This window comes from Wyeomyia smithii, chromosome 2 (genome assembly GCF_029784165.1).
Source record: "Wyeomyia smithii strain HCP4-BCI-WySm-NY-G18 chromosome 2, ASM2978416v1, whole genome shotgun sequence".
NCBI lineage: Eukaryota > Metazoa > Arthropoda > Insecta > Diptera > Culicidae > Wyeomyia > Wyeomyia smithii.
The window spans coordinates 229,601,244-229,627,636 of NC_073695.1; the positions used below are offsets into that span (position 1 = coordinate 229,601,244).

General features: G+C 38.5%; 1 protein-coding gene across 7 annotated transcripts in view; it reads left to right on the forward strand.

Annotated features, from left to right (window-relative positions):
* LOC129723869 (SH3 and multiple ankyrin repeat domains protein 1) overlaps window positions 1-26,393 on the forward strand; it is a 298,799-nt gene that overhangs the window by 85,057 nt on the left and 187,349 nt on the right. For all 7 annotated transcript variants that reach the window (XM_055678331.1, XM_055678335.1, XM_055678336.1 and 4 more), the window contains one exon: window positions 13,052-13,668. In XM_055678331.1, the coding sequence (XP_055534306.1) occupies window positions 13,504-13,668 (165 nt within the window). In that variant the 5' untranslated portion in view covers window positions 13,052-13,503. The remainder of the gene's footprint in view (window positions 1-13,051; window positions 13,669-26,393) is intronic.

The window sequence follows — 26,393 nt, forward strand, 5'->3', positions numbered from 1 at the left end:
TGCACGAGATGATGATGGTGCGTAAGATATGTTGCTGAGCGCATGCATGCCCAAGCCACCGCTAGCCTGTTTCTGCCCCCCGATGCTGATGTTCTGCTGCTGCAGTTGTGGTGCGTTGCGAAACGGCATGACGGTGATGGTAATGAGCAACACCGCGCCGATGATGACAATGATGATTGTTGTTCTACACGGCAGGTATTATTTTTAGACCCGGGAAAGCATAAATAAGTTTAAGGTTACAGAATCGTTCTTACCGTTTGCTTAAGGTAGGTTCGGGATGATGGAGAAAATGGCCTGCAATTAGAACGTCCCCCGAAGGAATGATGATCTCTCGTCTCTGAGCGGAGTTCGATGAACGCCGCGAAATGCTTGGGGTTTCAGTATGTGTGCATGTGCACGCGCGTGAGTTGGCGTGAAATGAATTTCCTCAAGGCAAAAACGTAATCGTGGACATTAATCTCTCCGAACAGGGATAATCGGCCCGTTTCAATCAGGGAAGGTATTTTACGGTTCAACAACTGAAGGTGTTCTTTGAGTGCATTCATTACGCTAGTGGACACGGATTCAAGCTCGAATTAAACATATCTCCGATGCGAACGGATAAAATAATCCGAATCAAAAACTTTTCCGGTTTATTTTTCGCTTTCATTGCGATTACCGGAAAACCACAATCGTTTGGAATGGAGCCGAAAATCGTGAAGTTTATGATAGCTTCAACAAAGAGGGTTGCAAATGACGTGCGTTTTACGACGTTCATTTCAATACAGTGTTTATTAGTTTTGTTAACGATTGTAATTAGATCCTCTTGCCCTGTGAATTTGTTACTTGTTCGAAGAAATAACTTTCCTGAGTTCGAATTTTATTTTCATTCCACTTTAAAATTACTCTCGTCAATCTAAAATTCCAGAACCTGGATGGGAAATTAGTTTAGAAACTCGTTTCATCCTTCTCACGCTCGTCCCGATGCATTCAGCCGAGATTTCCCATGTCCAATTTGCTTGCTCACCTCTCCTGTCCCGGGGGATGTTTATTTAATTTGTTGCTCCCGTCATCTTCAGAAATAGAATTTTATTTAGGTATAGCGCAAAGCAATTCTACGCACACAAACACGCAACATGAATGCACGACATTATTTGCGTTTCTTTGTACATTTTCTACTCAACGTTTGGTGTCCTGAATAAAACTGGACATGATGCCGGTGGAAACCAAACGAATCGTATTTTATCTGCAAATAGCTTTGCTGCTCATTTCATCATGTCATTGCTTGGGTCCATTGAATTGCGAACAGGGAAATAAAAAGATTAGATTAAATCATTGGTTAGAAGAGTGCAAGCTTTGCTTCCGTTTTTGCTCGAGCGTGATCCCACAATTGCATAACAGTGGTGAATAAATAAAGAATTCCACGAAAATAGAAAAAAAATTGAATACACTTTATCTAGTAAAGCTGTTTCGTACAATAATTCTCAAAAATAATGTAACCTTTTAGAAAACTTTAAGAAGCAAAACTATTTTTAGGCTAGTATTGTTTTTCATCAATTTTTTTCTGTTTCAAATCCAACAGTTTCACACTCTCCCTTCCCTTTCACCTGTTAAACTTTTCCTTCACCACTTTCTCACGACTGGAAAAAAATCAACAAAAAAGTATGGCAATAATCGACACATTTGACTCGAAGCGTTAGTCGTCATTTGCGGGGAACACTGAACGACCTTCGGCTACTTTCTACCCCACTTGGTGGCAGCCAGAGGTCTTACTGTGTGACAAATCCGATTCTGAGCTTGTAAAAAATAACAAACTCACAAGAAACACAACAAACTAAGCGTGCTTGCGTACTTCAAACCGTAACAGCTTCGCTAGCCGCCAGAGCCAAGAAAACCCTCCAGTGCTACTGGCTCTTCAGAAGAAATGCGGAAAATTGGCTTACCCATAGCATTGGAAAGCGTAACGTCCCTGGTCGAACCCAGAGCAGGTCGGGTCTGGTCCAGCTGGCAGACAGGCAGGCAGGCGGCAGGTTGGCTGCTGGACACGGACGGACGTTTGAGCTTTTACTTGTTCGGTTATCGTGCGGGCAAACTGGGTCGAACAATGGGCGCCCCCTATCGGATCGGTCGGTGCCTTTATTACCGTCGCCGAAGGCGCTTCCGGGTTTCGAGCGACAGAAAGGCTATAGTCTAATTGTTACTTCAATTGGAATCGTTTCCGTTCATTTATTGCCGTTCGGATGGTGGAATTTGAGAAAGCGAAGCAACGGGTTGAGTAGAAGTTGAAACGAACGTTTAGAATTATGACCGTAAATGCGGAGGCAACATAATATCCAACTCTTATTAAAACGATAAATTGTACTGCAGAGTGCAGAAATCTATTGAGGGATGATAAGAGCACGTAGTTTATTTCAAATCTAACGGGGGTTAAAAGTCGGGAAATAAAAAATGTCATTTCGAATAAACAGATTTCGTGTTAGAGAAAATAACAGCGAGAAAGCACTACTCAAACTGTGGCTAAGCTACCATAGCTCTCAAACTTCGAAGTGAATTCGACACTGGTTCGGGCGATTGACCGTAGATCGACGACGTTGGACGGACCGCGGACAGAAGAAGGACGTGGGTTTGTTTCGTTTGGTTGCGACCGCTTTTCCGCCTCAACGCTCGCATTTTGTGCCCCGCTTGACCACGGCTATAAAATAAACCGAAAAAAGCACGGCAACTGGATGGAAGATCAAAGGTTGACCGCGTGACCTTTCCGGTTAAAAATACTTTCTTCGCTTCATTCTCGATTCTGCTTTATCGATTGAGGCGCCTAATGGAACGCGACCGAAGACCGAACGAGCAGCAAAAGACGCTGAAGCGGATCGAACAGCAGGAAGAGCAACTAATTAGATAGCTTTGTGTTGTGATGGTGCACGAGTTTATTGCGGGGGCGCCACAAACGGTTCGATTGAGATTCATCGTTTCGGCAGAACCTTTCTGGGGAACTGGTGGGCTGAAGTTGCCTCTGTTGATTGAATGAAACTTTTTCTAAATTAACTGTACATCGCGTGATGCGAAAGGCTTGAATTTTAAAGTGGCCGTAACGATTTTATATGTTGTGATTTGTGATCGGAATAATTTTTTATTAACATTTCTATACGACGCTATTTCAGGACGCACAGCAATTCGTGTAACTTTGGAGTCGAGTTTTGTGCGTTAGATACTTCGGAATACGCGTTTTGAAACTGCGCAGATTTTGAAATCCGCGACAAAAAAAAAAAAACGTGTACGTACTAATATATCGTCCGAATTCCACATTGACAGAAAAATCAGATAATGTGGACATTGGCCAAACCTCCTTTCTCTTCTCTTTTTGACCATTTGTAGACATTTTTTTTTTTTCAACAAAGAAAAGTTGCAGTTGTTTGTTTCTGTGGTTTATTTAGTACTTTGGTTTAATATAGGTTTAGCGATAGAATAAAATCAATCATGTGGAAAGTTTTAGCGAAATCGGAAATGGTCGATCAGGATCGATTTGCGAAAAAGCATGGAATGACTCATAAGCCTTTTATACTTTGCTGTGATATAACCCAAAAAGCCATGCGCCCTCATTAATCAACAAATCGAAGTTGCTTTGTAACAAAATCCAACAGATAAATGCACCCCATTAAATCATCACTTCACAAAACGTTTCAAATTTATGTAAGTTAAGCAGTTAATGCTTTGCGCCTCTAACAACGAACAACGGGGCTGCTCGTCTCAAGTTTACCCAACCCTCTCCCGTGCCCTATGATTTTCGCAGCATCATTTGCTAAGTTTTCACTTTTTCACCCGAAAGTATGTCACACCACTCGCTCACCCTGATCTTAACGTACGTCCCATCATTACTCTGTTACTCTGCAATGGGTTCAATTTTCGGACTCCTCTGTTTCGTGACTCGTTTCGAGGGGGATTCGCCATATCATTAGCGAGTGCCGGTTCGGGCTCTGATCATCGGTTCAATGTCCAAAACGAGCAACTGTGCAAAATTTGCCCGGACGAGGTCGTCTTACGGGTTAATGAGTGGTTTCGATCGAGCGAACTGGAAAGGAACGTCTTACTGAAAAACCTACACTGACTGAAGAGCGAGTGAAAGAATTACTTAATAACTGTTTATCTCTTACTTCGAGCAGGGCCTAAATTTGGCACTAAATACAATCGGCGATATGATGGACGGGCGATTGTGCAGCTTATCGCTTATCGTTTCGATGGACGGCGATGGATTCCAGAAACGGTAAACGTTCCCCTGTTCCGGGTAATGGACGGCAGACAGTCTCATCATTATTTACCTTTTTTCGAACAGCCGCTTGCGACCGGTGGCCCCTCGACTCGGCCCGTCAAAACTTGTTTCCAGTCAAAAGTGTGCGCTTCTCCGCAATGGAAAGTGAATTTTCCACCGTGATGTATAAGCGCCAAAGCGAAATGGCGTATTGAGACATTTTTGGGCATTTTTGCCGTGTATAACTAAAAACTTCAACCAAATGTCCATCTTAACACAGTTTGGAACGGGAAATAAATTTCCTGTTCAGCGGAGATTGACGCGACCTATCGGGGGAAGATCAAAGCTTAATACATTCGATTTTTCGACGTCTTTTCGAGTATGATGAAATTAAAAGTGATCACTCTCAGCGAAAGCGTTACTGTGTTTTCAGTAGTCATTTCCGCATCGACTGCGACTAAAATGGAACTGTTACATTGCAACTAAAAGGTTTATATAATTGGTTGAAGTGTCCCGCCAATGATGGGTTTCTTTTGTTTAGGTTTTTCGATATTCGAACAAACCTGAATGGCTTTTGCGTGAGAAAATTTGTGTGAATAAGATTTCTGAGAAAGTTCGATTTTCAATAACTTTGGTCCAGACAGGTGCACTTTAAAAGCTCAAACCGGAAAAAAAGGAAAGATTATAGCTATTCAACCATTCCTGTGAATTTTGGTGTCCCTAGCCACTAACTATATTTCAGAGACTTAAATGAGTTTTCTCTTAAACATAACGTTGAAGCGACTGGCGATCAATTACTATGCGAACTCTCACGTTAGTTGACGCGTTTCGGTAATGGCTAGGGGCACCAAAATTCATAGGAATTTCCAAATATGTATTCGGAAAAATACATCATAATGCAATCTGCCTCGAGATATGTCTTCAAATTTTTTTAAAAAATCTGATGATTTTATTTTGATTTGTTGCGTAACCCTGAGTAAAAATATGATTTCACAAAGTTTTTTTTTTTCGATTTGGGTGCTGGGGGGCTCGGGGCAGATATTTTCATGGGGCACTCTTTCTTTAAAAAATTTAGAGCTAAGAAAATTTAAAATGGGTGACGAGCAAAAAACAAAAGGTCTCAACTCTATCGTCTCGTCTGGCCCACGACTTGGGAGGCCCCTCGTGTCGGAAGGCCCGGGGCATTTAATAATAAATAATTATTCTTTTCTCTTAGAGTATTTATTTTTCTAAAAACATTCAACCATTCACAGCTTCGACTTGTATATTATTTTGTTCGGATTTGTGGCTTGACTTTCTCGAAATCTGAACGTTTAAAAAATATTTGCTAAGTTATGTTTTAGAAACCTTTCTCCTATAAGACCCGCAATTGTAGCTTGCTTCTGGGTTTGTGAACCTAGCTCATGCGAGCAAAAATTGTTAGACATGTTATATTTTTTTCATAAATGAACCCCTAACCAAATGTAATTTGTTCAAATAGGGTAACCGCTCCTATATTCATCCCAGTACCTATATTCATCCCATCACGCCTTTTTGATCAATTTATCGTCAAAATTTACCATATTTTCAATGTGAAATTTTCAGCTAATTGAGAAAATCGAGAAGCAAACAGATTTACTTTCAAAAATTTGTAGAAATTTGACAGTAAATTAGACAAATGAGAGAAATTAGATGAAAATAGGTGCACCAAGCTGTTGAGATGAATAATGGAGCGATTACCTTAAGTAGTTTTAGGAGGTGTTCGTGCGAAAAGAAAAAAAAGACAATGACCAAAAAAAAACTTTTTTTCACGTGAAGCGCGTTACACTAATCAATTGATGTATTTTTTTATGTCTGTGCTGGAGAAAATGAGTTTATGAAGCAAATGTATATTCAGCGTTAAAGTTCTTGTTACTGACCAAGTTGGTTTCTTGGCAGTTTTTGGAAGTCAACATATCACAGTTTACCTCGGAAACTTGATTTATAGAAAAATAAAAAAATAAACAATCAAAAGTAATTATATAAATTATAAAAGAGAAAGCGAAAGCTGCAAAACATAGAGCAATCCTTTAAAAAATGTGCCAATTCTTCCTATGGGCTGAAGATGCCGTTTTGTGCTATTGTTTTTTTTTTGTATGAACTTAGGGGCCGTACCTAAGCCACGTGGTCATATTTTGGTCACTTTTTATACCCCTCGTACCCCCCGTGGTCCCCGTGGCTCTGTGGTTAGCGATGTCGGTCGGCTAGCTCTCCCACACGGTTGTGATATCGGGTTCGATTCCCGATCGAGTCGAGGATCTTTTCGAGCTGGAAATTTTCTCGACTCAGCACTGGGGCACGGTGTATCCTTATACTTATCCTACACATACAAAATGTGCCAAAAACAATATGATTAACGAATTCTCTCAACTAATCTAGTTATTCGAGACCGCTATGAGCCCCAAGGCTAAGCGTGCGATATTAAAAAAAAACCCGTGGTCTTTCGTGGTCTTTTGGCGACCCCCCCGAACCCCTCCTTACGACCCGTCCCCCTCTTTATGACCACGTAGTTTAGGAACGGCCCCTTATGTAAAAATGGTATTCATGATTAAAAATATTTCTAGAGCGAAAACGGTTTGTTTGATCGGTGTGACGTTTTCGGCAAAGTTGTAGAAGATAATTGTCTTTCCGAAAAACGTACACCGTAAATTTTTTTCAAAAAGAAAAATGAACAGAAATCAAAAATTAACTATCTCAAAATGCTTATTCATGAAAACTAAAAAAAGGTTTGCTAGACATCGATGGTTGCCTGGTTATGAAAAAATTAGATAAAGCCAATTTATTTTTTGAACTAAAAATGATGTTTCCGGTTAAATTGTAGACAGTATATTTATCCTTTCAGGAAAAACGTACACTGTGAAACAAAAAAAAAATGAAGAAAAAATCGCAAAAATGTTTGATTATAAATGAATATTTAAAAAACACTTTTCCAAAATTTGTATTTTTTTCTACGGTAACTACACAATATTCGCTTCAAACTTGGAAAAATTAAAAAAAAAATAAATATTTTCCAAAAAAGTGTTTTTGATTTTGTGTATTTTACTGACGTAGAATTACTTCTCATGGGACAGAGGTGCAAATTAAAATACTGAAATCATTGAAATTGCCACGGAAATTGCCCAATTTCAAAGAATTACCTTTATTCTTGTAGTAATCGATTGGAAATTGAGCTAAGCGCCCATCGCCGTCAAAACCGCCGTGCGCAGCTTCTTATGACACTTTTTCCAATTCGACAAAAATCGTTGCAATCCTCAATTGCTACGATAAGCTCTCTTTATAGCCAATAAGTTAGCAATTAAGTTAGTTGTAAGTTAACTTCCCCTTTCCTGACAAGTAGGTTTAAATCCCTACGAATTATAAGTCCTAATTGCGAAAGCAAACAAATCCTAACAATTAAAATTACAAATTTCTAACAGTGTTGAGAAGTCACCATTTGTGATTGGACACACATACTCATTATTTACTAATATTTATCATAAATACTTAAGCTACTAACAAATCCCCCCTTAAAAAAAAACACTTTTTCCAAGTTTTCCAACTTAATGTATTTTTATCTCATACTACAGTAAATGTTATTCAATGATTTTTACTTATATTCAACACGGTCACGTATGCAACATTCATGAATTCTTTGAGTTGCATTCAATGAGAAATAAAGAAAAGTCTCATATAGTAGTCAAAATGTTGTTTGTTGGTTTCGGCTGCGGGCTACTTTCGACAATTTAAATAATCGACAGAATTCTATATTATATATTCTATAATTTTTGTAACGCATTAAAAGGCATTGCCTTACGTTACATAGGTTAATAAATTAATAGAAATAATGATAACAATCGAAAAGTTGCAAAAAATATATTTTATTACTTCTGGGTTATCAGTATAGGGAGGTATTCAAGACACGTAACACGTTGTTGACGTAGGATTAGATTAATGATAGTCCCCTTCCAAGCCTGTAACACGTTACATTATTTTATTTTTGAGGGGTGGATGAGAGCTCCACTGGACCGGACCACACTGGTTTCCAACACGAAATAAAATTTTGTATCTCATACGAAATCAAACTCTTTGCGTCATGCGGAATTGACAAAATGAGATAACTTGAAAAAAGGTGAGGACATCTACAGCATTGGGTCTCGAGTAAATATGGTGAAGCGCGATCATGTTATGGTTAAAATTTCTCCTTAACAATAACCAGGCAAGACAAGACAAATATCGTAATTTTGGAATCTTTTGGGAGTCAATCACAAACTACGTAAGGGTTTAGGGAGAGATTCGGGTATCCAAATTTCATGCTAAGAGGAAGAGAAGGATTCGAAAAAATCTTACAAAAGATTCATCATTTAAAAAAAACTCTGAGCTTCTTAGAAAATCTTAAATCAGTTCAAAATTATCTAACGGAGATTCTAACCGATGAATTTTGGGCAGGCAGCGAATCCACCTCAGCTTAATAAATGTGTACTCAAGTTTGTTTATTTAGTTTCTATTTTTATTTAGTTTAACGCGATAAGAACTGAATAGGTTAACGTTCTATTTCCAGTCTCTACGAATTTGTTTAATTTTTTTTTGTTTAAAAACTCAATATGGTTTTGGATTATTTCAAAATTTTTCTTAGATTTTTGTTCATAAGATTCGAGGGGATAGAGATGGAAAGAGAAATCTTACAAAGTCTTATTATGGGGGAGGAGTGGCCGAAAATTCCGAAAAAAAATCCTCACGTAATTTATTGATAACATTTCACAAAAGACGGTAAATTCGACTTCACTGCAGCATTTCTAATTCCATTTTCATGTCTGCCATCAGGCAACCTTAGCTAGACAAGACTTTGTTACCTCGCACATCTGCAATATGCAACACGCTACAGCGTATTAAACTGTCGCGTGGCTGAGAGTGCGGTACTCTTACTATCTGCTTCCACCCGACATGAGAAGAATTCGATTGTCTTCCTTTCAAGCCGCAAACTATTCAACTTGTTAATTTGTTGCGATGCTGAGAGCTTCATCGTACACTGTTTTTAAAGCTGCAAAAACGTGATCGGAATTATTTTGACCCAAAAAATGTGATTTTAAAGTCATAACGTCTTCGACAAAGTTGTTCCATTAATTATTCTCTATTTCACAAAACATGATTAATTCGACTCATAGTAAGTAACAGTTTTTACATTCCTCATTTTTTCCACTTTGTTGCGGCACATATTAGAAACAACTTTGTCGACAACACCTACCTTTTATCTGCTTCTTTGAGAAGGCTTCGGTGAAGTTTTCTGAAGATTGCTCCTTTTAATTTTTAACTCTTCTAGTATAACTTTACATTTTTCTCTGCAATTATTCCATGTTCTGCAATGTTATTTGCTATGAGAAAGCACACAATTGTTTCGAGAAAAGTATACATTTAGCTTTAAGTTTTTTTTTGTTATTAAAGTTTTCTGTTAAAATAATGGATTTATTTTATTGCGACAAATACCTACATCTAGATTGAATGATGTTTATTTTTATATTAGTATAGAATTGGTTTTGTCTGTGGATATTTGCGGTTTTTATGGATATCTATTGGTTAAAATATTTAGCTGTTAGTCAAAAAATAATACCTACACTAATATTTTAATGAATAACTTCAATAACTAACAACAAATATCGAAAAAATAAGATTGCTTCAGTGGAATTATGTGTTTATTTGTAACAAACAACACACATTGAAAAGTTCTCACTATGAAAAGTTCTCAAAAACTGATTGAAAATTGAGCTCCATTGAAGTCCATTCAAACAAGTATCAGAAAAAAGAATTATAAGTTTCCGTTAAACTCTACTAGGAATTTTCTAGTAGAGTTTAACGGAAGCTTATAATTTTTTTTCTGATTTCTTAAATCATTCTACTATGGCGCTCAATAAAGATTTTACAAATTTTAAACAAGTATGGTGTCTTCGACGAAGTTATTTCTTATAAAAAATGCCGTAACTGTGCCGAACAAAGTGGATTTTTATATGCCAAAATGAGAAGAGTAAAATTCGTTTCCCAATATTAGGTGGATTATTCACAGAACTAAAACTTATAAAAAATGGAGAATAATTAATGGAACAAAGTGCGAAAACACTACAGATTTAAAATAATTTTTTTTTTTGAATCAAAATAACTTCGTTCTGCAGCTTTGGAAATAGTGTGCATTGCACAGTAGTCGGAGGCCAACAAAAACCTAGAACTTTTGTGTCAATAATTGTGATATTTTAATTTTTTCCAAGGTTTCTTCCAATCTTTTCCCAAAGTTCACGAGAATCAGTTGATGAACCGTCTTTGAACAGCAATTTGAATGTTACTGTGTCAGACAATTTCGATGATTTTTATGTTCAAAAATCACCGTATTAAGCCTGTAAACACCTGTAACTCCCTCAATTTTGATATGATTTTGGATTAACAAGTTTCGTTTTGAAGAGATATTTCTGTAATTTTTGTTGTTTTCTACGTTTACCAAAAATACAACCGGTTTTAAATCAAGTTCAAAACATATTGCCAGAAGGCTTAACAACATCTATTTCAGAACTCATGTGTATCGTACAGTCTTGTGAAATAGTTCGGAACGATCGGATAATCAATAGCCTATGAGAAATTTACCGTATTTTCCGAATTTTCGGGTCCCGGTTTGCACATCGCCGCTTGAAGGACTGAATAATGATTAATCGGAAATCCGACCGTATAACAAAAATACTTTTACGTACGATTTATTATTTCTTTTTGAAAGGCCTTCCAAATGCCTTCAATTTGCCATTAAAAGATTTTAAAACGGTTAAACGGCCTAAAAGTTTCAAATTTTTGAAAAAAAAAAGATTTTCTATTCTTGAATATCCTTTATTCACCCTAAGGACCAAACACAAAAATAGGGGTCTAGAGTTTTTGATAAAAACAAGTGTACCCATTTTGAGGATAATCTGAACAAAAAGAAATTTTTTAATATGAAAGGTCTAGGCATTTTAGGTAATTAACATTTTCTGACATGAAAAATGAGTTAAACATCCCAAAATAGGCATTTCAATCACTTTAGAAAGACTTTTAGGTTTTCTTCCGACTTTTGTTCAGAGACCTGCCACTGTGCATCGGTCCAGTTCCATTGTTTGCTAATACGAGATTTGACGTAGTCCTACGTCAAAAAATGAGGAAGGCCACAGTTCTAATTCATAGCTCAAATTTTTACACTTCTGCTCCATTCCTGTGCGCACCTGTTGAATTCAGTAATTGGCTGACCCATTGAAATGTTATATCATGTTAGTTTTACATGGTGACCATGTCACTGCGTGCGAGCGAGAGCATAAAGCACAAACTGAGTAATAAATGTCATGAATCAGAAGCTGTTTTTTTCTGAATCATGTTTAGCCACGTAAACAGTTGTTATCTACGTGTTGTGGTGAGGAGGGTATCTCTAATGAATTGACGAGAAAAGAAGACTGTTTCTCGAGCATTTCGAGGTTTTTTTGACGTGCTTGCTGCAACTTAAAACTTTCTCAATAAATTGTTAACAATTGACAGTGTCTCGCCGAGAAACTGGTCTATTTGTCTCACAAATTAATCTAAAAGAGCCGCGCCGTTTTTCGACCAATTAGCAAAATTCTGCCCAGTTCGAGTAGTGATTCACCAAAACGTCGTCTAGACAGTCGCTGAGGATTTGCCCTCGCTCAACTGCCGACTCATTGTCACGAAAAAAAAAAACTGTGACGTTACTGGTGAAACTTCACAACTAGATCTGGTCCGGCGTCGGTCCCCTTTTTCGCAGCTCCGCCATCTGGAAAGGTGTCACATCTATCGAGTCGTTATAAAATGCGTGATTTATGGGCTAATTGATGCGTACATACTACGTACGGGGACCCACTGGAGAGGAAAAACGAGATCAGTATCTATTTCCTGCGCCAGTGCTTGACTTTATCGGCTCACATCGACAACTGGCCTTGTCGGAAGTGATCTTTTCCACAGCCAGGCAAGTTGTTCAGCTGGATGGTAACGTGTCCGGGCAGTTATTTAGCCCGTGTTGTCGCGTTGTCTTTTATTGTCTTTGCATTAATTTGCATATTAGGAATGTGTATTGCGGTGACTGCGTAGTTCGCACTTCAAAATGACGCTGGCCGGTCGTAAAAGCTGGCGGCTTTGAGTGGAGTAAGCCGATAGTTCGTACCGGTATTCACAGAGTGGACACTAGCTGGTGCTGAATTTTAAACGCTAATTAATAGAATGTTATTATTTTTTTTACTAATTACCGTATTTTTAAATAAGTTTTTGTATTTAAGTTTCGTTATCGAAATAAAAGTGATTTCGTCAAGGTATGCCAGTATATCGGCACGGATTCGAGAAAATTCTAGAACGATTCTCAAATTACAATTACAATAACAATCGTGCAATCGATCCAATTGATTGCTTTTCTATTTACCCGGCAAACATTTCCGCTAGCAAATAGAGGAACCCGCCGAGGGGAAAAAATACATGGAAAACCCCAACACCAAGGTAATGGATAACTCTCGAAAGCTTGCAGCTCATTCCTACATCCAGGAAATGCATCCCATAGAGAATTGCTACTTGTACAGTAGGAGCTGCCAATATCCGCAACTCATCCCCGGCGCGCGATTAAAATCTACCTCTTGTCTGTTTTGTCTAAGTGGTTCTACATCATACCACAACCCAAACCGAATCCAAAACCATTTCCGATTTGCTCGTTCGTGTTTGAGGGGCCTGCCTGCGCAGGAGGAAATCTCAATTATTCTCTCTAATTTTATGCTAATCGGCTAGATTTGATACCCTCATTAAATGATTCTATTTCTTCTTGTGTTTACTTTGCAGGCGAAGAACGGTGGCTGTACAGAAAAACGGCGAAGAACCAACCGAAGCAGATTTGTTTTCGTTGCTTTTTATTCCAATCAGTTCGCAAGACGCGTTCCATGGAAATGCCCAAAGCTGGCGGATTAACGGGCGAACAGTATTCGTTGCCACCTTAGATTGCCCCCCTCTATCTGTGCCTCCCCCGTTTTCACTCAGCTACGTCCAGTGGATGATGATGGTGATGTTGCATAAGAAAGAGTGCAAAGTGTAAGTGTGCGAAAGAGAGTTTCAATTTACGACAGCCGTCGGCTGCGTCGGTCGAATTAAAATATTTACGTGTGAAGAAGTGAATTGCGCATTCAAATTTCGTGGGCCGGCCGAAAGTGCGATCGGGCACCGGTCCTGTCGCCTTTTATTGTTGTGAGTGTGCTTGAAGCGAAAAATAAAATCAACTTAAGGAGGACCGGAGGATAATGGATACGATGACCTTCGACGATGAACCGCCACCCGAGCCGCGGGACGGTTGGCTTTTGGTGCGCATTTTTGTGCCCGAGCTGAACGTCTACAAGTGTCTCCAGTTTCCCTCGGACAAGGTCGTTTGGGACGTGAAGCAGCAGTGCTTGGCTTCGTTGCCAAAGGTAGGTTTCTCACTATGTACATACATATTCCACCGCCATCAGATGCTTTTCATGTCGGCACACAAATCAGAACATCGACGACGATTGATTGGGAAAGCCCACTCACAGTGATTGGGCTGACGATGATCGATTCCCGGAGATATCTATTTTTATCAACCGTGCGTAGGCTGTTGTGTGGCGCTACGGTGAATAATTGGGGCTGATAACCGTGCAATCATACAGTGATTCTTTATCTGTTATCAACAATCTGATGTTGTGTTCATAATGTGTTCTGGGACGTGTTACAAAAACCATTTTGATCAACTGAGTCAAAGGAATTATATTCTAAGAATGGAATTATTTTAGCGTACTTGCCTACTTATTGTAAAAAAAGCCAGCTTAGTTATCGTTCATGTGCGAGGACGCGCATGTGTTACTAACAAGCCTCCAGTAGATAAATCAAAAAAACCTTGAAGATTTTATCTAAACAAAATATGCAACTTGAGAGTCAAACTTGCTCCACATTGCCTGAATACATGCCGTCTGGTCATTATTAACTGTTCTTGACAGCGAAAAAAAAACTTACGTCAACAATAAAGCCTGGCTTATCCGAATCATTATTCACCTGCTATAAATTCAACTCAATCTATGAGAAGAAAAGCTCATGAAACGTGTCGAAGTGATTGTGCTCGTAAGCCTACAGATTCGTGATAATGAGGATATGGCTAACCATAAATGTCAAGTTTCTGTACAGAAATTTTCAAGGTGAACCTCTTTGCTTTCTATAAACCAACCGAAATTATCATGCTTTTTCCTGATTTTTTACCTTTGATTAATCGGTCAAGCAATAGCGTGATAACACGCCCTCATCTCTCTTCCCCGGTGTCATGAAGCGACCCACATAGTAAAAATAAACGATTATCGAAAGCGTTGTAAACTTAATTAACTTATTACCGCCATTCGCCTGCGATGGCTCTCCACGCATGACCACCTTTGGTATGCTCAAACCGCACTTTGAACACAGCCTTCCGATAACGGCACTGATAAGAGGGTGGGATGGGGATTGTGGGAGCTCCTACCCTTCTGCCTGTGACGCAAGCAATACTGGGGCAACCGGTGCGCCACCCAACAACGGTGGTTATCGGTTATGCAATCGAATTTTTTTTGCTCCCTTTCATTGCATTGAAATAAACGGATGGGGGCATAACAGACAGAGAGGAAGTTAATGGTTTTTAACCAACAGAAGAACTAATATTGAAATGATTTATATCGAAGTTCCGCTGGCTTTGGCATATGGGAAATCGACCTACATAATGGTAATTAAAGCAATTGGCTGCAGCAAGCTGCGGAAAACCTAAAAGTTTACGAGCATCGGTCATAGGGCTTTCGAGTGGGAGCAGTTGAATTTGCGGAAGTGGTTGAGCTTTTTTGCCGGGGTGCAATAATTACAGCACAAAAGACAGATCATAACTTTTGTTTTATTGATTGAGTAATGTTTCTATCAATTTTTTTCGTTTACATATAAAGATTGGCCAGTTTGGTTTCAATGTTATCTGCAAAATAAATTTTACTCCATCACAAACACGGTCTGAGAGAAATGAGAGTATGTAATTATGTTTACGAAAGCTCTCTCTATCCTCTCAATGCCAGTACTTTTTTGATTCGTTTATGCATGCCCAGTTCTGTTCAAAATGACGTCAAAACAAGAAGCATTCCGCAAACGCATTGTACAGTTTGTTATGAACTGTACAACAATTTTGGTAAAAAGTTCCCGATAAACCATTTTGAGAGCGAAAACCTTCCGGTTTCGGCTCTGTATAATTTCCTACAAACCTCGGAAATAATCCGCCAGAAAGGTAGAGGAAGACCTGCCAGAGTAATGGACAGAAAAAGACATTTTCCTTTTTGTCTAAATCGTGGTTTTGGTCTAGTGGCTTGGCCAGATACCAGAACGAATGTTATATACCAGAACGAATGTTCGAACAAATGTTCTTCCAAAACACATACCGATGAAAAGTATGTGTTTTGGTCAGCCGAAATATCATCACATTACGTCAAATAAACACAAACATTCTTAAAAAACCATACGCCCCCATTTTTACCCCAAATACACAACCGAAAGAATGTACCTCAGTGTCGTCCGATCGAAGATTTCTTTCGGATTTTAAATTTCTTCGGTACAAAATTAACTGAAGATTGGTAGAATCAAGAGATGCGTTCGAAAAGTTGACGTGAAGGCTGTACAACGCTCTTGTTCAGGCATCATAAGAAAGCTTCGTCGGAAGTTAACGGGTCTTTCTCAAATGTTCCATTTTTCTCTTGTTCATATGATGTATTTCCATGAGATACTTTAAGTTTTTTTTTAACTCATCTATTTTTTTGTGACGGCAGTAAAAAAAAATTCCAAATTCTTGGTTGTCACCCGTTACATAATCCACTTACGAGGCTCACTTTTGATGTTTCCATTTCATTTTGCCGAGCTCTCTCCAAACCTTAATAGTTGTTAGTTCTGCAGAGTACCTAATAGAAATAAAAAATAAATACAAATTGAGAAATATTAGCACTTAGGCTCTTCTATTTAGTATAGGTCTGCTGTTTGTTCTGTGTTTTGGGCGGTTTAAGCAGGTAAAAAGTCTTGATGAAAGCGAGTACCCCTTAGTAGTGTTTCACTAAAAACAAGAATTGCAAAATCCTCCGGAACGAAGTGATCTATTTCTGCGCCCTTGATGTATGGTATCGAACGCTTCATGACTCAACTGTTTATATATGCCCAACTATTGATTACCGTTTCAAGTGAGTAGTTTTCCCAATGTTGGATAGTAAATTGTATTTATGTAAGTGTCCAACATATTGTAGGCCTTGAGGATTGTTCCATAAAAGGAACGAAACGTCGGTGATGACTAAATAATAATCAACGCATTTCATTGAACCGCAAGCCGAAAGACCGAAAATCTATTCTATCAAATTTATGACAAACTCTGTGAAAGCTTCTGTCTGTATGTTTCTGTAACTTTGTAAATAAATAAAAGTGATTTTAACTTATTCGACTTTTGTAAAAGATAAAAGTGTTCGTCATTCGAGGCTATCCGCGAATCAAGCCATGTTTCGATATCTGTTTATGAGCAGAACTACTGATCAGTAACATCTGGGAAACATGGCGGGTGCTTCAGGACTTCCTATGTGATCGTTTCTATGTAAGTTTCAACAACTTTGGCAGTATGAAATCGTGCGTTGTTATGCAGTAGGATTGCTTCTTTGTGCCTCTGCTCCTATTGTGGTCATTTTTCGTATTGATGCTCCGTTTAGCGTAGTGCTCGGTTTAACCGCATCAATTGAAGTCGATACCGTTCTTCAGTGATGGTTTTGTTTAGTTTTTAAGTAGCTGTAACGTATTGTTAGTTGTCCATAGATGAAAAAAAAAAACACTCGACTTCTCTTGGATTCAAATCAAAGGGAACCCAAGTTCCTCGTTTCGGAATCATTCCCGAAACATGAGAATGGCTTTGCGGGAAACACGTACTACCGAAGCAAGCTGTTCTGCGTTTGGCATGGATCCTCATTGAGCAAGTCCTGCAATTCAGCATCTTTGAAGGGTTTTGACCTTCCTTCAGGCGGACAATCATCAACTTCGAAATTACGGTCTATAAACGGCGGAATCAATCACGACACGTTGTTTTACTTAGAGCAGCAGTACCGTAAACTTTTTCTAACTCTCGATGCGTCGCCGTTTTCGTTGGATGAAAAAAAGAAAAGAATTTTGAGACCATTTCTTCAATGGTTGAGAGATTAGGAGTAACCTAAATCAATTACTATCATGTTACAAAACAATATTAAAAAACAGTGGTTCGGCACGCTCACATTACTCACTTTCAATACGGGTTGCGTTGCGGTAGAAAAATGAGTGTGAGAGAATATTGAAGAGAGAGAATAAAAAAGAATAACTTAGGAAATGAAGTGATTTTCTGCTATCGTTAGCGACGCCGCATACCGTGAAATGCACGTACTGCTTGAATTAACCTTTTCCACGGGAGAGACAACGACACAATAAGTAGGCACCAAAAAAAGAATAGCGATAAAGTTTTTAAAGCCAAGAAATAAAAAGCTATAAAAGACCAGGCGGAAAGTTTGGAAAAGAAAACTGTTTCTCGGTTTCAGTAGAATTTGTTTAATAAAATCAGTCTAGCAACATTCTAAAATCCGGACAGTCTTCATTTTCTCCGCGCGTATGGAGAATTCTGTATTACCAGTCCCTGGAAAGGGTCTAAAGTATTGACTTAGCCTTTGCAATCGCACTTCTGGAAGACGTGCCTCAAAGCGATTAAAGCTTTACTTTTTTGACCGATAAAAAAGCATTTTTAATTTCGAAAAAGTTGCTTATGCTAAATGTCTTAGAAATGGATGGATCGTCGAGTCAGTAGGTTTCCAAACTGGAGAATATAATGTCGATTTTTCTAATTTTTTTTTTTAAACTATATCAAATCTTGCAGTTTCATATCGACATTTTTTCGTCGACCATAGAAGTGAAACTTTGAAGACTTTGATGCTACACATTCCGAAGGCCCAACATCTACCCTCCATAAAAATTACGTAACGCTGCAGAAGGATTTCCTTGATAAAAATGTTCGTTTTCGGAGAGTCTCTCCAGAGATTTTTCGTTACGTAACGCTGAACTTACCTCCCCCCACCCCTGTGTAACAAATCGTAACGCTCAAGGATACCCCCTTCCCCCTCTGAGCGTTACGTAATTTATGGATACCACCTTATATATCTGTAAAAATAATAATGCTTTATCAAAACTACATATTTTTACTAAATTCACGATTTTGATAAATTTATGGAGATATTTTCTCGGCGTGTTTAATACGAGAATCCACTCTAACATTGATGTAGAAATATTCTTTTTTAATAATCGTATATATTTTTCAAAAAGAACTATGGGTTGGACACCTATGATCTTCTTTGTCTCTAATTTTAGAGGTTTTTTAAATTTTTGTAAAATGCTCGTATCTCAACAAAATTATGCAAGATTCTGATTTTACAATGTCATAACTACAAATTAAAGTTTTCTTCAAGCCAAACAAAAAAGTGGAAGAGGTTGTTGATAAGAAACGACCGCAAGGTTAACGTAGAATTACGACAGCCTGTCTAATGTCAATAATTTTTTGCAATAGCTTTGGAAATACACTCGATTATGGTTAATCATTTTAATGGCGTGAAGCGATATTTTGTTCCGTATATGTTTCGTATATTATTTTTGCTTTAATGGAATGGAATGGAATAACTGGAAAAATAGGTGTGACTAAATTATTTCCAGTTATACCATTCTACAACGCTCGAAAAAAAATACATCTCTTCATTCTGGCTCAGAGCGATCATTTGATAAGCTCCACCTCTTTTTTCAGTTTCTAAAGTTATTCCTCAGTTTCGTAGCACGGATGCACAAAAATGATTTCTTGTGGACATTCTGTCGAGCCGGATCGATAGCACTCTCATTGAAGCAACAACATAACATGTTTCGTGTCGTGTTGCGCAACTTGATTGAAGAAAATGTTCCCGTTCCCGTATCGCATGGAAGCAGATTATTGCGTTTTTGACATTGCCGATGGTAGACATGAGTATAAAGGTCAAAATTCTGCTGAGGTATCAAAATATAACCGTTTTAATTTAAGACGCAAGAGCGTAAGTGGTGCATTTCTGTTATCTGCTGCCATCCAGCACGAGAACAAGTATAAATTATAACCGGTCCTTCACAGGGCCACCAATACGTTCTTGAGGCTATGTTGAATTTTTCCTCGCTAGCAAATGCTGAAATTCGCGGTTTTCCGTCTGTTACACACGCTGAAAAATTTTAACTACTTCAATCACATAGTTGAAGAGCACCAAAAGGTGCTATTATATTTCACAACACTGGCAAGTTTGTTCAATTATCATCATTCCGGATCAGTGCTGATAAAAGTCATTTTCCCCAGCAAAATTCTTCGAAAATTACAGCCAATCATTTTCAATTTTCACTTCCAATGATCGCAGCACTCTTTCAGATACACTAGATTTTCGTCCTAGTAACGTGCTGTTATACTCAGATGAAATAGATCGCGCGCATCGTTCACGGTTACGGAATAAAGTTTGACGACAAATCCAACCAAATGATCTTCACTTCAAAGCGAAAAAGAAAAACAAACAGTCCACTCAACCAAAATAAACCTCACCGAAACACTTTTTCACTGACACTGACCGATGCCTTGACAATCTTCGTTAACTGATAAACTGATTTTGTTGTCTTGCTTTCATCGCATATATATAATGAGGTGTTTTGACAGTTCACTTCCATGCAAAAAGCGGGAAGGGAGAACTCTGAAAGGATTGTAAAACAATAACGTTTATGGATGCTTTTTTTTCACTTTCACTCAAGAGTGTCAACAAATATCAACCCTGTTCCGGATAACCATTCGCCGATGATTCTAGATCTCCCGGTTTCTCTAGTAGAATTGCCTGCCATTTCCAATAATTCTGCAGCTACCGAAAACTCCATAACAGCCGCCAGATAGACAGGTGCTTAAGTATAAATGCGCCCAGAACGATCAGCCAGAAATTGAAACCCGGTTTTTCTTTCTTCTTCATGATCAGCAACCAACGTCCGTGTGGTATCGGAACAAAAACGAAATGAATTATACATAAAACACAAAGCGCGCATTCTTTGTCAACTAGGTATATTCTTTCGACCTTGTTAGGGAAAGAAGCATTGTGCGACCAATCAGAGGTCAACATTTGCGTTTCGACAAGGCTTGACAATTTTCAATAGTACAATCGTTTGAACAATCAGATCACAACTTTCTGCATTTGGACGGATGCTTGGTTGATTTTCCAATCGATTACTGCAAAAATAACGAAAATCGGTTGGAAACTGACTGAGCTCAAAACGGTTGAAAATGGACAATTTTTGTGACGCTCTCGATGTTTTTGGTTCTTGAAATTGAATCCCTGTAATGAAATTGGTCCCCTGTATATGTTGCCGTAAGACGTAATTCTACATCAAAAACGGACCTAGGAGAAATACATATTAGCAAAATTGTCGCAAAAATTAGAATGTTCTCCTAATTTTTTTAATTGTTCACAAAAATTATTGAAAATAAAATTGTTTCACAAAATAGTATAAATTTAAATACTTTCTTTTGTCATCGAGACGTATTTTTCGGCAATTTCTAGAAGAATCAAGGATCATTTATTTCATTTTCCGTTTATGATTTGATGCTATTTTAAAGATTGTGGAGTTTATGTGAAACACTGTGTATTTTGTATACTAGATTTATGTTGGCATTCAAAAAGTTATTTTTCTTTATATTGCACTGGTCGACGAAAGCAATAAAATGTTGCCCTAAAGCTCAAAACAGGTGCCTCAAAAAAATTAAAGCTTTTCAACCATTACTGTGAATTTTGGTGCCCCTAGTGTATGCAGAGGTACGTCAAAAGTTCGCAGAAAAATTGCTTGCTGGGTTCGTCGCTTCAACGTTAGCTTACGGGAAAACTCATTTTAGTCTCTGAAAAAGTTATCTGAGCGTTGGGCGTATTTTCGACTGAGCTGCCTCAGAGAAGTAGCATGACTTTTATTTTCTATTGTCCGACGTTTCGTCACTGACCATTGACATCTTCAGGGGAAACTGCAGGATTTTTTTAAAATTAGTAGTTGTTTTACAAGTCTAGTTTAGCTAATTGTCTGTGGCTATTGTGTCTGTGACTAACATAAATCTTGTTCGTTCCTTATCAGTCAGCTTTTTTAGCTTATTTGCGATTTAAGGTACATTCTGTCAGTGATATTCACAACATTTGTAGTTTTCTTTTTAACATATCAATATTTTGAATAAACTTACAAATCTTTTTGCTGTGGACCTTAGGGTGTCAACCAAAATGGCCATTTTGTGAAACCCTGTACAAAATGTTCACGTGCCCGAAAAAACACCCTGTGCAAAATTTCAGCTCAATTGGACCTATAATGGGGTTGCGCAAAACGATTGAATTTTAGCCTTTAAAAATCCAAAAATTAACCCAACGAAATGGGGTGCATGAAATTTCGGTTTTCATATTTTTTTGGTGCCAGATGACCTGAAAATGCATGAAACGCCGAGATCTGGTACCATCTGAAGAAAAAATCATGATTTTGGCGACTTTAGATATCTGCTAAATAGTCTATGATGCTCAGAGCTCGAAAATCAACCCTAGATGCAATCTTGAAATCCAATATGGCTATACGAGCAATAAAATATTGCTATAGATATATGATAATATATAAAGATAAATACATATATTCTGAAAACTAAAAGCCTTTTTCACGGTTTGTTTTTTTGCCATTTTCTATTTACGAGAAAAATGACGATCAAGTTTTGTTTATGAATTGATAAACTTCCCCCGTGGAACCGTCTACTATTTTGTACGATAGTGAAAAAAAATAACAGAAGTCCTAAAATACAACCTAGCGGTACTTTGGGGAAAGTACTTGTCATCGATTTTTATTATATCAATAATATTTTATGTCGTATGTTTTAGGAACATAGCTGACATTATTTACGAAACAACCCACCGTTACACAAAGATCTAGCGATCATTGGCGAAAGAATATTCCCATTATTCTCAAGCCTTACATCATCGCATCCTCAGCACACCGGTTTTAATCCATTTGCTTTCGTGACGCTCTAGCATTGTCAACAAAATCTACGAACACCAACTGACCCACATTTGTCCTCAACGGCAAGCAGGCCATCCATTTCTAAGCCGCGCACCAGTCGATCTTTCTCCCACTACCTCTTTCTCCATGCTGCTAATTCCGGCCCTGACCAACGGGAGTTCCGCAGCCAAAGTCACACATGCTCTCGCTACCTGGCTAACATCGTGTGAGCGATTCACAGCATAACAGTTATACGACCAGGCCGCCTTTAGTCAGTCCGTTAAAAAAAAAAGATCTCGATCCATTCTCGATTGAACCACGATCGACGGACGCTGCTGGCGTGCACTCGTTCGCTGTAAGTCTTTCCAGCATGCGATCATGGTCGTGGTGAATTTTTTGTTTTGTTCGAGTTCATTAGATCAGTTAACAAGAGAGCCTTGATTGTTACGAAGCCGGCTCTCAGAAGCCCATTTCTCCTTTCCTCGCGTTTGTTGTGGTTTGCATGGGGTCTCTTCTTTCGTCGAAACAAAAAAACCCGTTAGACTAGGTTCGACGAAAAAGGTCTTTTAAATTCCTGCCAGGCATGCCCGGTTGGAGCTTCCCATACGAATTCACGTGCGGATCCACCATCAATGATGCATGTTTTGGTTGAGCTGGGACACCTTACCATGCTTCCAGCTGCGCGCGGTTTTATTTTGTGCTTCGTTAAATAATTTGTGATCCGAACTCGAACAATTGGCTGGTGGTTGGCCCTTTGAGCAGCTTCAGAGTTAACCTATTTCGTTCTGAAGCAAAGCGCGGACAGAGAAAGATTGATTGCAACTGTGTGTTGTGGGTATGTGTGAGAGCGAGAAAGACAGAAGGACAAACCGGTTCTCGATCACCGTGGTCACAGTGGAAATGGTACACATTCCACAACTCGACCCAAACTGGATCAAATAGTTGTGCAGCGGCGCGAAGTTGGAGCACCGGGAAAGAGTGAAAACCACAATTCGAGTAACCGATTTTCGAACCGCTCGGAATTGGTATCTGGGGGTCGCATCGAACTAGATTACCGTGTGGTGATTGTGGGTCGGCTGAGGTGACTAAGGTCAATTGGAGATGACGAAGTTTGAACAACTTTTGTAACTTCATTTTTAAAATAGCAAGTTTTTATTTAAAGGGAAGCTAACGAAGATGATATTTTTGTTAGTAATTTAATACCCCGTCCGTGTAGCACATGATTTCAGAACACGTTTTTTTTAGATCCAGAGCAGCTGACCAACCTTACGTACCTTGATCCATTAGGGCTCTGGATGGATCAAACAAACGGGAGTAAGAAGCTGTTATATCACCACACATCTTTCCATTATTGCTGTCCTCAACTCAAGCTAAACCAGGAGAGCCACGATCCACAGCGCGCCAAATCCGTATCGTAATCGGACGGCTTCATTTTCGTGCTCTGCAGCGAGCGCGCGATTGTAACGAACCGCTAATCATCCTCGCATATTTTTTCATTGCCATCTTCTCCATCATCTCGATCGTTCCCGGCAATACTATCACGTCTCACCGTACTCGCGGTGCACAAAAAGTACCACCAACTGGTTAAGTGTCACACACGGATACCATTAGAGAGAGGCCAATGTGGGTCGTCTGATGGGTCACTAGCGTGGGAAGGAGGCGGAGAGGAAACTAGAAACGCTTTGTTTTGATCCCTGAGTTGCAATCGCCAGAGGGGAAAGAATGTGAGCGGCCTTTCCACGACAATTCAAATAATCTAACGCTAACAAACGGGGAATTCGATTGGCGGCTGTGGCTACTGCTGTTAATGTGGCAGAAGATTAGTTGCTTCCGGTAAACACATCCCGCGAGGGGCACGGGCTGAAAATCTACTCTAGAGAAGCGTAGGGCAACCCGTCTAAATTGATGGGGAGCGCATGCTGTAACCGTTGTTTTGTTTTCTACATTCCACTTAACTCGGTTGATTTATGGTTATGAATTACCACCTAGTTTGTTCTCGGTGGAGGATCAAAACCTGTCAAGACTCAACAAAGTATACAACACGCTAGTAGCGATGGTCTGGTCTGGTGGGATTTTTGTTTATATATTTAGTTTTAGGTTGAACGATTCGAGAATTTAAACATCTTATATATAAAACGATCTGCCACAACCAGTTCTTTGCGAAATAAGACACGGATTAACATAGTATTAATTTGATTGTTAAAACATTCCATCCGACAAGGTGCCTAATATGGGGCACGCGCTTCACCTTCTTTTTAAAATTTATGCCATTCAGTGCTTAAAATGATAGGTTGACATTCACGAAGTTGACACTCTTCCAATGAAGACTCATCGAATCACAGCTGTTTATTTTTCAATAACAATTTTTGAATATAAAAATAACAGGAAGATTTTGTACAAAACCTCGAACGCAAGTTTGACACAGAACTACATGAGGATATTTATTATATTACGAGAACCAAAGTGATAAGGTCGAAGCAGACTTCTCCTTTCAGATAATTCTTTGAATGGTAAACGCCTTCATTACTATCTATAGACTGTCAATAATTTCTTTTTAACATTGATAAAACAATGTGCTGGCTCTAAAAACATTCAAAATGGCAACTGGAATCAATTTATACCCTCTGAATATCGTCTCGGTTCCGGAAATGCTAATATTTTGTGTTATTGGGTCATTTTTGGTTTTATCCAGAAGCCGGAAGTTGCTATCTTGGAATACAGAATAGCATCTAGGGTCGATTTCCGGCTTCTGAATATCACTTTGATTTCGAAACTCATACCGAAGGGTATTCGATCTTGTTTTAAGCTCTGATTGGTCGGAATCTCCGTTCAAAACAGGACTCGACACTTTTCAAAAGTAATATAGTAGCTAATTTCCGTCGATTGCTACAAAAACGAAGAAAATCCGTAGAAAACTAATCGAGCTATAGGCATTTAAAATTGGACAAAAATTAGTACATGTAGCAGTTTTAAATTTTCATTTCACACACTCTCTCAGAAGCCCCCCGAAAGACTTGGTTCTATGTCAAAATCGGTTTTGTGTATTCTTTGTTTTCGATAAAGCCGTAAAACTTCTCACAAATAGCCCTTTTTAATAAAAAAGGATTAACAATTTTATTTCTAATATCAGTTTGAGATGCCATAACATGTTTTTTAGAACCTTTACTACGCTTTGAAGATGGTTATACACCAAAGTCTTTTTACGCGGATTTCTCAGAAAAGTCGTTACTTACGCGGCATGTTTTAATGGTTTTTCATTTATCGTTTAACCTCTTCATAAAGCCTTGGAACGCTTGACGGAAGGTAGTACCAGGTCGAACCAATAATCGGACTCTATATTCGCGATAGTAATGGATTAAGAGATAGTTAAGGGGAAAGTGAACGGTCCAAAATAAAAATGATCTAAAATCACGCTCCGAATTGCCGAAAAGTGCCTTTTTATAGAGTATTATGTGGCTCGTAATATATAAAAGACAGAATCATGATGCCTTCGGCAAAGTTTCTTGTTTTGAGATCCCCTAGAACTTTGCTGAAGACACTACACGTCTATCTCAATCTGATGGAAAAGTAAGTTTTCTATCACTATTTGATCTATTCTGCTGCTTCACAAAAAGTATTTTTAAACATAATGAAACTGCTCCGAGCATATGTTATGGTTATAATTAACATTCGAATCATGGGTTGAATGATAGCAAATGCAAAAAAACATTTGAATTACTATTTAATTAAATGTATACTTATTGTAAAATAAAACACTGCGTATCGATTCGGCACACTGCAACTGGTTGACAACACGAAACGAGAATTCTCCTGCATTCGTATTACCTCAGGGAAAAAATCGCTTTGCGTAATACGAAATTGATCAAATGATATAATTCAAAAAAAAAAAAAAAAGGCGAAGCCACTTACAACTTGGATCTTTAATAAACATCAGGAGGGAGCAGCGTAGCCACAAGTTTACAAAGTTGGCTTTGATAAGCACATTGTCGTGGGTTCAAATCTTAGTAGAATCGGGTTATTCAAATTCAAAGGACTTAAGCATGGGTTTATTACCGGGCTCTCAAAATATCCTCTTTTACGTTGAATTCTA